The 14,527-nt window shown below is 39.4% G+C and overlaps 1 protein-coding gene across 4 annotated transcripts in view; it reads right to left on the reverse strand.

Moving 5' to 3' along the window:
• Positions 1-14,527, reverse strand: part of tlk2 (tousled-like kinase 2) — a 150,765-nt gene that overhangs the window by 62,585 nt on the left and 73,653 nt on the right. For all 4 annotated transcript variants that reach the window (XM_020516349.2, XM_048614581.1, XM_048614583.1 and 1 more), the window contains one exon: positions 8,325-8,417. In XM_020516349.2, the coding sequence (XP_020371938.1) occupies positions 8,325-8,417 (93 nt within the window). The remainder of the gene's footprint in view (positions 1-8,324; positions 8,418-14,527) is intronic.

Raw genomic sequence — 14,527 nt, forward strand, 5'->3', positions numbered from 1 at the left:
CCAAGGGGTTGTGAATCTTTGAAATTCCCTGCCCTGTGATGCAGTTGAGATTACCTTGTTGAATGTTTTTAAGGCAAAGATAGACAGATTTTTGAACAGTAAAGGAACTAAGGGTTATGGTGAGCGGGCAGTTAAGTGGAGCTGAGTCCACGAAAAGCTCAGCCATGATCTTACTGAATGGTGCAGCAGGCTCCAGAGGCCGGATGGCCTACTCCTGCTCCTATTTCTCATGCTCTTACGTCATTGTGGATGACTTGTGAACTGGAAAAGTGTCTTTAGGATTTGCATCTCAGGCACGCAGTTTTGAAAAGGAAGATACTGGTGTAGGGGGAGATTTACTTGGAGGATGCTTTTACTGGGAAATAATTTGGTACTTCCCCATATTACTCAGGAATATGCACACTGTGACTCGCAAAATATCATTCTTTAACAACCAGTCGTTCTTTTCCTCCTCATTTTTGTTAAAAAAAAATGTGCAACTAACCAAGACCGTAAAATGCTTTCTGCTTCAGACGGTAGTGAAGATAACCAATTTCAAACATTGCCAAATGTCACTTTGAGGAATACAAAATTCACCAGCGAAGTAAAAACAACTGAAGATACATCAAAATTAAAAATAAATGCTTGTTCACATCCAAAATAAATGACAAGTTCTCTAAAAACTTCACAACTTCCTATAAATGGAAGATTTCCTGATAAACATTGCATAAATAGATTCCTAATCATGTTTTGCAGAAGGTGTGCGTGTTTTTGATGATTAGTGACTTTGACAGAAAACAGGAAGAGGCAAACCTTCCCTAATGGAATCATTCACTGAATGGTACCTGGCAAACATATGATTATTCCCCCATTTCCGAGCATATATAACATTATGAGCAGCTTGGGCAGTAAGGCAAGTCCATAAGAACTATGTTCACAAAAAGACACATCTCAGCTTACCAAATTATCTCAGTTAACATTTTACTAAAGGGAAACTCCCAACACTAGTGGTTTTACACAGTACTTATAGCTTCACTGTATTAGTGTTTAGATTCTAACAGGATGAATTTTCACCTGCTATGTAAATGTCGACACTTTATCCCAATCCAGAGTTGATGGGGCTAACTTCGACAGCCAACTTGCTCAATTTGTTTTGGCATGCGGTCAGGAGGCACTGTAACACATATTAGCTCAAACGCAGAGGGTTCACGGGCAGAGTGCACGTTACTCAGAACAGTTGGGCCATTCACGATTCATGTGCAAATTCAATTCTCCAGCTGTTGTAGAGCTGGATGAACACAGCAGGCCAAGCAGCATCAGAGTAGCAGGAAAGCTGACGTTTCGGGTCTAGATCTCTAGGCCCAAAACGTCAGCCTTCCTGCTCCTCTGATGCTGCTTGGCCTGCTGTGTTCATCCAGCTCTACACCTTGTTATCTCAGATTCTCAAGCATCTGCAGTTCCTACTATCTCTCTCCAGCTGTTACTGGTCTTGCTTCAGATTAGTCCATTTCCATAAGTTACTATATACACTGATGTGGTTGGCAAGAGTATGCATTGCTGAAACAAAATGATGGAAAGCTGCAGACTGCTTCCATTTCGATTTCGTCACTGGGGACATTTACATGCATTCCAGTGTGCTTTTTCCAGAGGATAAAAGAATCCACAAATAAATCACCCTTTGGACTGAAGTCAGCTTCGTTTCCCTGTTTGAAAGGGCAGCTCATTTCACAAACAGGACGTGTCTGGACTGGGCTGCACAACAACAGGCTTCTTTCTGTCTTCAAGCTCACGTGGCTGTACAAGAAGTTGGGAAATGGCCCATTTTCCCTTTACTGCCTGGTAGGCACACACTTCCAGTTTTAAGGCCATTTTAAAAAAGAACACAATTATGATTGGGGAGTTGTTAATTTCCAAGATATGGATATAGCAGTTGATTGCTCTGTGAAACACAAACACACACACACACTAACAGACACACATATTCACAGACACACACACACAAATTCAAAACAAAATGCCACTTTGTGGGTTTCTTCTTCCTTTTCACCATCAATTTCATATTTCAGGAGACTTATTTTAGGGGCACAACTGTCAGACTAAAATATCATGGAAGACCACGTTTGTCTGGAATCACCAGCTTTACAAAAATCTAAATTAGAACCTGCAATATTACTGGTTTGCTTTCAATTTGATTTTTAAAGTCCAGTCTCCTTCTGAGAGTTTAAAGTAATCCTTTGAGTGGATTTGAATGATTCAATAATTTGCAACTCACATGACAGAAAAGAGGAATTTAGTGTAAATGACATTCTAAAATTAGGAGAATCTGGACTAAAATCTGGAATAAAATAACATACTTTACAGCACAAATTATGGAAAATTTCTACTATTAAATCCATTACTTGAATAAACATCATGCTAAACAGCTTGCATCTCCTTTTTACCTACCTCAAACACAATGTCACCCATAATTAAGTTGCAAATTTATGACCAGATCAGGATTAGAATAAAAAAAAGTAACACAGGAATGTATTAGATCGAAGACCACTGCAGTTCACCTCCAGTATGAAAAGCTATTTCTACAATTATTTGTTTCACTACACACTAGGGCAACATGAAGGTGCAGCAAGCAACTTTCCACAACAGAAGCAGATCCCCCAGAATGGTAATGAAACAATTAACACACCATTTGCCAAACAAAACAGCAAGTTTACAAGTGAATTAAAAGACACTCCCTAGAACAAACGGACACAGGCAGAACCGTCATTATCAACAGCAACACATGTAAACTGAGCAAAGACGGTCATCATATGGATAAAGTCTCAATGGCTATGCCTGTGGTGGGTATGACACACAATGAAAGAGACCTGATTTAAAACGTTGAGTGACTTTGGGTACATTTGGTGCTGCACTTCTTGGGAGAGATGTTGGGGGTGGGAAGATGACTCCAGTTCACCTTAACAGAGACGGATACAAGTACACAAGTTTTGAACATAGATTATGTAATTAAAAATATAAAGCTCGAAAATAACATCATTCTTAAATAACATCAGAATATAACAAACATGAGGATTAGCTCACATAAACCATCACCCTGTCCCACCAATCAATATGATCATGGCGGTTCTATGTCTTCATCTCCACTTTCCTACCCTCTCCTCAAAATTTGCTGACACCAAATATCTTTGTACTCCAACCTTAAACATGCTCAACCATGTAGCATCCACAACCTGCAGCAGCACAGAATTCCAAAGATTCACATCTTTGGAGGCATTTCAGCTCATCTTAGTTCTAAATTATTCATTTCTAACCCTAAGACTGCACCTCTGTACCGCTCAGAATTTCAAATGCCCCAACCAGTGAAAACAATTTCTCAGCATACAACAATCGTTTCACCCCTAGTGTACTTTAGGGAAGGAAACTGCCATCCTTACCTGGTCTGGCCTACACACGTGATTCCACACCCACAGCAATGTGGGTGACTCTTGACTGCCCTCAGGAAAATTAGGGATGGGCAATAAATGCTGCTTAGGCAGCGATGCCTTCATCCCATGAATGAATAAAGAAAATAAAATCCCAGGAGCCCATTTAATGATCATTTGCTGTACTGTCTTCAATTCAAGTATATCCTTCCTTAAATAGGGAAACCAAAACGGTATATAATATTCCAGATGTGATCTTACCAAAGGCCTGTGCAATAACATGGCTTTATTCCTGTACTCCAGTCTCTTACAATAAATGCCAACATGCCATCCACTTTGTTGTATCTGCATGCTTACTTTCCCCATTCTTTGTACCAACGCACTCAAATCTCTTTAAATAACATTTACAACTTTCATATCTTTTAAAGAATATGCTGCTTTTCAATTCTTACAAATGAATTCATGTTGTACTCTGTCTTAATGCTCACTCACTTGTCCTTGCCACTCCTTACCTTTTCATTTAGCTTCGCATCATTAGATACATTACTGTCTGTTGCCTTTGTGCAAGTCACTAATACAAATTGTAAATTGCTGAATTCCCAAGACCGATCCTTGTGGCATTCCACCATCCACTGCCTGCCAATTTGAAAATGCCATGTTTACGCTCATTCTCTGCTTCTTGTTCCTTAACCAATCCTCTAACTGTGGTAATCTATTGCAGAATCTGGAAGAAAAATAAATCTCTCTCTCTCTCTCTCTCTTCTGGAGATGCACTACTCAGAGGGAGCCACAGACTTCCATGGCCTCATCCATTTGACCACTGTTCAGGGTAGTTAAGTCAGGAAGTGTTGATAAGTATTTGACCAAGACAGGCATCCCAGTTAATGTTGCCAGACAACATACACCTTTCGGCTTGAGGTTCCTGGATATTTGTCAGCAGTGAAACTCTTGGGTGATTTTCTCTCCCAATTTCCTGGCGGGGCAATGCAACTTCCAGCCTTTAGACGCACCTCCCAAGTTAAAGACAGTCAGAAATAATACTTGGAACATGAAAGAAGCCTCATGGCGTGAAACCACAATTGTTTTGTCTTCCCATCTAATTCTGTAAAAAGCATTTCAACCATGGAACTGACAGACAAATTGGAATCTATATGGACAATGTGAAATGCAACATTTTTTTGGTGCTTCAGAAAATGAACCAGGGAATGTTTTATCCAAAGGTTGTATCCTTACAAAAAGAAAAATCTCATTCTCAACCCGTGATTGAATAAAAACCGAAAGACCTGCGGATGCTGTAAATCAGGAACAAAAACAAAATTGCTGGAGAGGCCTAGCAGGTCTGGCAGCATCTGTGAAGGAAAAAACAGAGTTAACGTTTCGGGTCCGGTGACCCTTCCTAACTCTGAATGATATACACAGTTGATGGTTACCCCTGAGCTCATTATTGTGTAAATGTGAGCACAAGGATTCAGGCTTTAACTGTCAGCGCTTTCGAAAATGCAAACTAGCCATGAACGTTGAAAATTATTGCAAATAAACTAAAATTTACAGCAGCATCATTTCAACAAACAGAATGCAAAAATCTGTTAGATAAAGGCTACCATGTGAATGATAACATTAGCTTGATTTAAGCGACTAATAGTGGATATTCCTGGGTCTGGCGCCATCTGGTGGAATCGAAGAACATAAAGTCTTTGGAAAATCCAGTCTACACAAAGCAGACCACCTCCTACCCAAAAATAAATCCAAATCTGTCCTTCACAAATGTCAATAAAATCACTACTTCGTTCAACTAGAGTTTTTAAAATGTATGCCATACTCTGCTTCTCTGCCATTACCACAAAAATATCAAGCTTTCATTATTGTATTTCTTTTAAAGTAGTTTAAAAATATACTACACTGAACAAGCCTTATAAAAGTAAATTATTTAAATCATTCCCATTTTGATAGCCTGGTTCTGTCCCAAATGCTTCTCATAAAAAAAAGAAATGAAATTGCCCCTTTTTCTATCTCACTCACAGAACAAATCCAAAGTCAGTTTTTCATCAATATTGCCATCAAACAGCTCCACCTACAGGGGTAATACAGTATGGAGCTGGAGGAGCACAGCAGGCCAGGCAGCATCAGAGGAGCAGGAAAGTTAACCTTCCGGGTCGGGACACTATCTCAGAGTTTTACTCCGCAGTCTGCTCTGTCGCACTATGTCAATGCCTTAGACAGCCAAAAACTGTAGCTGATATTCTCTACTGCACTAAGTTCAAAAGCCTCCATCACCAGGCAACCAAGGAAATTACTCAGTCGCACTTTTGAAATAAAGACTCAAATCTCAATTTGTGAAGAATCGGCTCAATTCTACTCCACGAGTGAAATGTATGGATTTGAAATCTATTGTAGCCACAGCCCCGCGTGCGCACGAACACACACAATCTATGCCTGCGGGGTATATAATGCCAGTCACATTAGCTAAATTGGCACTGCTAGTCAAATCAAAACACTGCGCAGCAACATGTTGGTTGGGTGCTAGAACAACAACATGTTTTGGCAAAATACATTAAGCAAAATTCCAATAGGAAACGCTCTTTGGCAGCCAATTGCAGAGCAATACTATCGGTCCACATGCCATTGTTGTTCACCAAATTACAGCTGGGAGGATTTTGTGATCCAAAACAAGAAGTGTTGCACTAGAAAAGCACAAAAAAAAGCACTAGACAATTTTTCAGTGGTTTTTGTCTTAGACTTGTATTGTGCATTTGATTCAGATCATAGCAAGCCAAAATGCAAAACAATTAAGTTGGAGCCAACCATATACACTGATATTGAGATCAATGATCCATCCACATTAAGACAGCAGTTTATCACGTAAACATTTCACTCTGAGCCAGGAATGACATTAGTGCATTTCAACTTGAGCAATAACTAAATGTATGATGACTAAATACAAGAACAAATCAGTTTGAGTAACCCTCCAATTATTCAAGGGTAGAATTAAGTAGACAGAGGCTAACAGCAGAAAGGAACCTCAAGGAGACTGGAATTTCTGATTGAGCATTTCATCTTCAACATGTTCGGGTTAAGGGAGGAGAACATCTCCAAGACCTGGACAAAACATATGCGCCTCTTCTGACCACTGGCCTGTCTGCACCTTCCATTACCATTTTACAAGGACTGGCAGCCTCTGATAAAATTGTGAATCACTTGTAATTTTCTGTCATGCTGTTGATGCATCAGTCCACAGATATGGATTGGATCAGACTGCAGCAGTAGCTTAGGGCGTTACTGAACCACCGAGCCTGAAGGAAGCCTGTTAATATAATCTCTCTTTTCTACAGGGAACACAGTTGTATTGAATTAAATTGGAGTTTCACTTTGGCAGCCAAAGGCCAAGATAATACTTGTAGTTGCATAACAGGACCACAAAGAGGCCTCCCATCACTGGCATTACTTAGCTTCACTGTTTGAATAGAATTTCAACAGGGTTCAATAAAACTTCAATACAACTGCACAGGGTATGCAAAATGTTAAAGGCTTCTTTTTGAGTGGAACAGAGTATGTGCCATTAACGGCAAGATAGTCACATGTAATGACAGTGCACTGAAATAATCCATCTGTCTATGCGCATGCACTCACCATGCAGTACATGCTTGCAAGTGATAGACATGATGTCAGTTGAATCAATCTTTAATTAATAGGTGCCTCTTTGTCCATATTCATAAATTGACAGTTTCCAAAAGGGGACTTTTGCTACTAAGCTACTCAGTCAAGACAGTCAAGTTCTTCATTATGAACACGTCTGTTGAACAAATCTTCCAACATGAAGAACCTGACTGCCTTGACTGGGTAGCTTAGTGGCAAAAGTCCCCTTTTGGAAACTGTCAGTTTATGAATGTGGACAAAGGGGCACCTATTAATTAAAGATTGGATTCAACTGACTTCATGTAATCGCTTGCATGTGTGTGTGACACTATCGTTCATTACAAATGCATGGTGAGCGGGTGTGCATAGACAGATGGATCATTTCAGTCACATGTAATGACACTGTGCTATTTTGCTGTTAATGGCACATATTCTGTTCCACTCAAAAAAAAAGCCTTTAACATTTTGCAGTTATGTCTCTCAATTGGACTAAATTTTTCCAGATTTCAAGTCCAACACAGACTCATGACTACAACATAAAATACTATAGATGCTGGACATCTGAAACACAACAAATGTAGATGAAGCTCAGCATCTGTGGAGAGAGAAACAGAGTTCACGTTTCGAATCTGTATGACTTAGAAGAGTCATATCTGACTCAAACAGTGCTGAACAAGTCAGATCTGACTCAAAATGCTATTTGTCCTTCCACAGATGCTGCCAGACCTGCTGAGATTTTCCAGCATTCTTTGCTTGTGTTATGGACTCAGGAATAACTGTGCAATTTATTACAATATCAATGCTACCAAAAGATAATTTCTGCTCAGTTATTTGATGACTCAGGAGATGCCAGTGTAAAAAAAAAATTAGTCAATTAAACTGGATCATCAGACACAGGTGGTATACTTGCCCTTTCATCAAACTCCTGGTGGTAATATTTTTCTTGCATTTGTTGATACATTTATAAAGACAATACTCTGATTTGCAGATTTGCAACTGGTGTTCCATTATACAGCAGCATTGGCCATTAATGCAGCCTACTTTTGGAGACGGAGTCTACTTTCACCATTCTGTCTTCTCATTGTCTTTATTTAAGTTTAAAGGCTAATTTCAGACCCAGGTTTCTCACCTTCAAACTAAACATGAAATTCAATCATATTATGATCACTTGTCAACTAATTTCCTCTCCGTTATACCACAGTTACCTTGTCATGGGTGTAAAGTGATTATAAGATATACTTCTACAGTTCACTAAATTAAAAAAAAACAGCTTAGTCAAAAACAGATTTTTACCCTTAGTAAATCGTCAATTCTTCCCTCCTTTTTCTCCAGGTCAGAATTTTTACTGCTTTCCAGGGCAGTTAGTTTTTCCAGCGTGAAGTCTGTCTGCAAACACACAAAACGGTTTCTTTAGTACTTTTTTTTAAATGCAGCTTTCAAAGAAGAACTACAGAGTAACATACAGGTAAGAACATGATTTATTTTCAATTCTAGCATTCCAATTTTCTATGCATGACCAACATCTATGAATGATGCATACACATATAAATAAGTTTCTGGCATCTGGGCAAAAATAGTCAAGTACTTGCACATTGTTAATTATTATTTTCCACAATTTCAAATTTCAAATGTTAACTGCTGATCTAAAATATTATTATTTTGACTGAAATAAAAAGTGAACAGAGCATCACATTTGTTTGTAACGTGAATATTTCTCTTAAATCACTTTCTCTGGACACAATATCTAGCCAACAGTCCTATGTTATGTGTTTGCAACTCTAACACATGCCTTATTTTAGAAATTCAGTGCATCAATGCAACATGTCTTAACTCTGTGGGTGAACATTAGGTAAAAATGTTCTTCCATGGGCATTGAGTTTTACAAGCTTCGATACAAATGTTTATAAATGATGTAAATTAGGAGAAATGACCTAAACACACATGACATGACCAGCAGTCCCCTAATGCAACAAAACACTCTTTCTCCAAATTCCCAAACCCACCTCTTCCAACCCCCCAATTACAACAGGAGCAAAAACAATTCAAGAGAGGGATTTTGAATTGCAGTTACATGTGGATCTAAACATTTATTTAACTGTTCTGGATTAGACTCCACAAATTAAAAAGCCAACAAGATTGAAATGAGATCTGAATGTTAGGTGGAACGGTTGTACCAAGCATATGGAATGAGATACTCAAAGATGTTCAGTGTCAAGCTAATTCCTTTTGAAATGGAACTGCATTAGTAATGGGTTGTAAGATGAGGTTAAGTATTATGAGGCAAAAGCACTCCACAGATTGCAGGAAGATGGTAGCTTTCTCGTAGTGTCAATTCACTATGAAACCAGAGCTTACATTCTGGGGACATGGGTTCAATTCCATCATTGCAGAATTTGAAATCAATTAATCAATGTGGTACTGCAAACTAAACAATCGTAACTAGAAAACAATCAACTGTCATAACAAACCTAACTGGTTCACTAATGCCCTTTAGGGAAGGAAAACTACCATTCTTATCAGGCCTGACCTACAACTAAATTCTAAAGACCCTCAGCAATGTGGCTGACTCCCAAATGCTCTCTGCAATGTGTCAAGAAGAGTGAATTATATACCAGGATCTCAAATTCAAAGATGCAGATGGGCGCGTCAGTTCTAGGGCTAATTTAAAAGAAAAGTCAAAAAGTCATTTGGAACAGTGATCCAAGTGCATCAATTCAAAAAAAGTTTGCAACTGCAGTCAAGTGCCTGAGAGGGACAAAACCTCTTGATTGTTAACAAATGTAAGGTTTATATTACTGAGTTTACAACAGAGCAGAAAGCCGTTAGTTTTGGCTTCAGACTGATGGTTCAAAGTTTCAAATTTGAACAAATGTGAGTTCAATTTCTCCTAGCAGGAGAATCAGGGTTTTAGCTTCAAAGAACCAGTCACCCTAGCTGACGTGCTTTAATTTGTTTGGCTTCTAAGCCAGGAGAACTTGGATAAAAGTCTTATAGTTATTAGAAATTAAAAAGTTTAGACTATGCGGACTGTTAAAGGTTCATGCTAGTGCTCTTAGAAAGGAATTGTAAAACTGTCTCCACAGTCCACAGAAAAGAAGCTCAGACATCAGTTAAGTAGAAAAAAAACAAATAGTTCAGATACCTTCAAAATCTCTCTGGAATTGAGTATTTTTAAAAGGGTTGTGTTAGGAAACAGGTTGAACTTTTGTTTTGCTGTTCATGTCAAGCTTTTCTATTTGATTACTAAGTTTATTGCACACAAGAACAAAACAGTATGTACTGTTGTTAAAGAACATCTGCAGTCTAATGTGAGTATGTTCAATGACTGGTAACCAATTGCAACAATTAAACATATGATCTATCAATTCAGTTTCCTTCTGGGATCTGACTTGCCCAGTATTCCCATCAGCTGTGATCATAACAAATGATCCAGCATGCCATTAGGAGCAAGCATCAAGGGCAATTAGGGATGGACAACAAACAGTGGCTTACATCCAATGAAAGAGCGGTCAAAGAAATACAGTGGATTCTACACTGGTGGAGATCATGAATGTAGCAGCTATGGAACTCACCCCTTGTCAATCAAAAATGGTCCCAACTCAGCTTTGAATATATTCAATGGCCAGTCTCCAATGCTCTCTGGCGAACAGTCTCCCAATGGTCAATGTTCCCCAGAAGAAATTCTTCCTCATCTCCATCTTAAAGGGAGGAACCTTATTTTTAAACTATGCCTCTCCTTCAGAGTAAACATTCCCTTGGTATCTATCCTGTCAAGCTCCCCTCAATACTGTATGTTTCAATAAGATCATCAGTAATTCTTCTAAACCCTAATAAGGAAAGGTCCAAATTTAGAAGCTCCTGATTATAAAAGAACAAAAACAGAACTTGCTGGAAAAGCTCAGCAGGTCTGGTAGCACCTATGCAGCGAAATCAGAGGTAACATTTCAGCTCCAGTGATGCTTCTTCAGAACCTGAGGTCCCTGGGTTCAGTCCACTCATGTCCAGTCACCAGACCTGAAACATTATCTGATTTCGCTCCACAGATGCTGCCAGACTTCTGAGTTTTTCCAGGAATTTCTGTCTTTGTTTCGGATTTCAAGCATCCGAAGCTCTTCTGGTATTTTTCTGATCATAAGAGAACCCTTTTAAGTTTGTTCCTGGAATAGTGAATCACCTATGAACTGCCTCTAATGCAAGTACACATCTCATTAAATAAGGGGACAAAAACTACACACAGTACACTACTTGGTCTCTCAGTAACAGAAGTTGTCGTAAGACTTCTCTACTTTTATTCTCCAAAGCAAACATTCCCTTTGTATTCTTAATTACTTGCTGTACCTCAATGCTACCATATGTTATTCATGTATGAGGACTCCCAGATCTGTCTGCACTGCGGCATTTTATAGCCTCACACAATTTGAATAATATTCTGCTTTTATATTCTTCCTATGAAATTGGACAATGTCACACTTGCCCCACATTATATTCTATTTGTCAATTTTTGCATACTCACTTAACCTATAATCCTTTGCAGACTCCTGTATCTTCCTTACAACTGGTTTTAGACCGATATTTGTACCAAGCAGTCAATTTGGGTGCTCTGCACTTATTATGTCACTGGCTGAAGGAAATATTATAACTTGGGAGGCCCCACTGATCCCTGTGACACTCCACTGGGTTGGCACAATTTGCCATCCTGAAAATGACCCATTTATCTCAATCGTTTCCTGTTACTTAGGCAATTTGCAACCTATGCTTACCTATATTAATCCCAAATCAATAAACTCTTATCCTGTGTAGATAAGGCATTGAATGCCTTCTGGAAATTCAGATAGACAACACTTATTGGTTCCCCTTTTATTGAGGTTCGCTGTTACATCCTCGAAGAACTCAAATTAACAAAACATTTCTCTTTTACAAAACAACATTGACATCACCTGATCAAATCAAAGCTTTCTAAATGCCTTACTACTACTTAGTAGGCTGGAGATAGGACGGAATATAATTAGAAGAAGCCTATACCAAGTTCAGAAACAGAAATCACATCTGACAAATATAGTCCACGAAGAGGTGACTGATCTAGTGGGTGGGAGGAACCCAGCAGATTGACTTGATCACTTAAAAGAAATTCTATCATTTCCCCAATGACAGAACAACTGGCTGCTTCTTACTTTTTTGTAGTTTTAATTAACCTGCTCAGAAAAATTATTACACACAACCGGAGCAGGTAGGACTTGGAACCTGGGTCTCCTGACCTAGAATAGGGACACGAGCACTGCAAGAGCCTTCAGAAGGCAGATTTGGCATAGTCCCAGAGTACTACAGGGCTGCTCTCATTAAAGAGAGATGACTGGTGGAGGGTTTAACCTTAGGGTCACCATGCCTCAGGCAAACGACAAGGTTAGAAGGTCAGCCCTTCATGGTGATCTCACCCAGCACAAGAACTGAACCTGCACTTTTGGCATCACTCTGCATTGCAAACCAGCCATCCAGCCAACTGAGCAACCAATTCCTTAACTAGGCTGTTGTGGTGCACTGGTAGTGTCCCTAATTTTGAGCCAGAAGGCCTGGGTTCAAGTCCCACCTGCTTCAAAGATGTCTAATGACATCTTTGAGCATGCTTATTGGGAAAAAAAAAGTTGCAGAAGTTCCCTTGTGTTTTGTCCCTGCTACACTGGCTGAACAGCTTAAAGTTGCTTTCTGTATGGATACCAAATTTTATTCTGAACAGAACTTTAAGGGACTCTTGTTGCACAGTGGTATTGTCCCTACCATTCAGCCAGGAGGCCTAGGTCCAAGTCCAACCTGCTGCAGAGGTGCATAATAACATTAGTGAATGGACTGATTAGAAAAAGAAACACCAAGGGCTCTTATGGTGCATTGGTAGTGCCCCTACCTCTGAGCCAGGAGATCTAGGTTCAAGTTCCATCTGCCAGGATTGGAGGGCTTGAGTTACAGGGAGAGGGTGAATAAGCTGGGGCTATTTTCCCTGGAGCGTCGGAGGCTGAGGGATGACCTTATAGAGGTTTATAAAATGATGAGGGGCATGGATAGGGTGAACAGTCAAGGTCTTCTACCCGGGGTAGGGGTGTCCAAAACTAGAGGGTATAGGTTTAAGGTGAGAGGGGAAAGATTTAAAAGGGACCTAAGGGACAATGCTTTTACTCAGAGGATGGTGCATGTATGGAATGTGCTGCCAGAGGAAGTGGTGGTGGCTGATACAATTACAATATTTAAAAGACATCTGGATGGGTATATGAATAGGAAGGGTTTACAGGGATATGGGCCAAATGCTGGCAAATGGGACTAGATTAAGTTAGGATATCTGATTGACATGGATGAGTTGGACCTAAGGGTCTGTTTCCGTGCTGTACAGCTCTATGACTCTATGCTGCAGAGGTGTGCCATAACATCCCTGAACAGGCTGATTAGAAGATATCTCGAGAAAGAATAGAAATAAGCGTACAAAAAAGGAATAACAATTATTTGTATTTAAAACCATCAACCATCAATTCCTGAAAAAGAAGACTGAGGGACTCTTATGGTGCACTGGTATCACCCTTATCTCTGAGCCAGCTCTATTTGCTCCAGAAAATCTCATCTGGCACCTTCCTAGTACATAGGGAATTTTGTAAGATTGCAACCAATATGTCCACTGTCCATGCAGCTACCTCCTCTTAAAATCTTTGTCCATGCCAGCATTTTTCAGTACCCCCTTGCAATTTCTTTTGGTCCTCCACTATTTGCTTCATCTCTTTTTTAGAACAAATGCAGGCATCACTAAATCTAGTCCTGTATCCTAAATTATTGATATACAGTGAACAGAACCAGAATGGTGTAGCCTTAACATTACCGTCTTTCAACTGCTCTAGAAAACAACACTCAACCTTCACTTTTTTTTTTTAAAAACAGCAATAAAACTGTTTAATTCAATTTGCCAGATCTGCTGTTTGGTAACCTTTCAGGGTCTTTGAGGTCTAGTCACTGCATTTCTCCTACCCACTTCTCTCATTCACCTCCAAATAGAACATGTTTGTCAGACGTGATCTCTCTTTCTGAACAGATTTGGTGGCTTCTAATTATTTTCTCTCCTACTTAACTTATTACTCTGCAGTTAGCTGGTTAGCTAGGTCTCCAGTTTTGACAATGCTTATTTCCCAGTCCTCCTGCACACTTTCATATTCAGTAGAACTCCAAAATATTTTTTAGGGCCTCCCCAATTTCCTTTATGCTTTTCTGATGACTCGAGCAGTTTGTCCTTCTTGATCTCAGTAAACCTCATTTTTCTCTCTCTCTCCCTATTAACACACAACCTAAAACTTGTTCCTTTGAGCACACTGGAAGAGTATTCAAGCCAATTTCAATTACCATCTCCTCTTGGGTTCCACTATGCATTTAATAATTTCCACTTAACTTTTCCTACAAATGACATTTAACTGGGGGAATGAAAAGTTCTATGAAGCTGAAGCTAAATCAGAAAATGAGGAGGGCAGCAT

This window comes from Rhincodon typus, chromosome 30, assembly GCF_021869965.1.
Source record: "Rhincodon typus isolate 14 chromosome 30, sRhiTyp1.1, whole genome shotgun sequence".
Classification (NCBI taxonomy): domain Eukaryota; kingdom Metazoa; phylum Chordata; class Chondrichthyes; order Orectolobiformes; family Rhincodontidae; genus Rhincodon; species Rhincodon typus.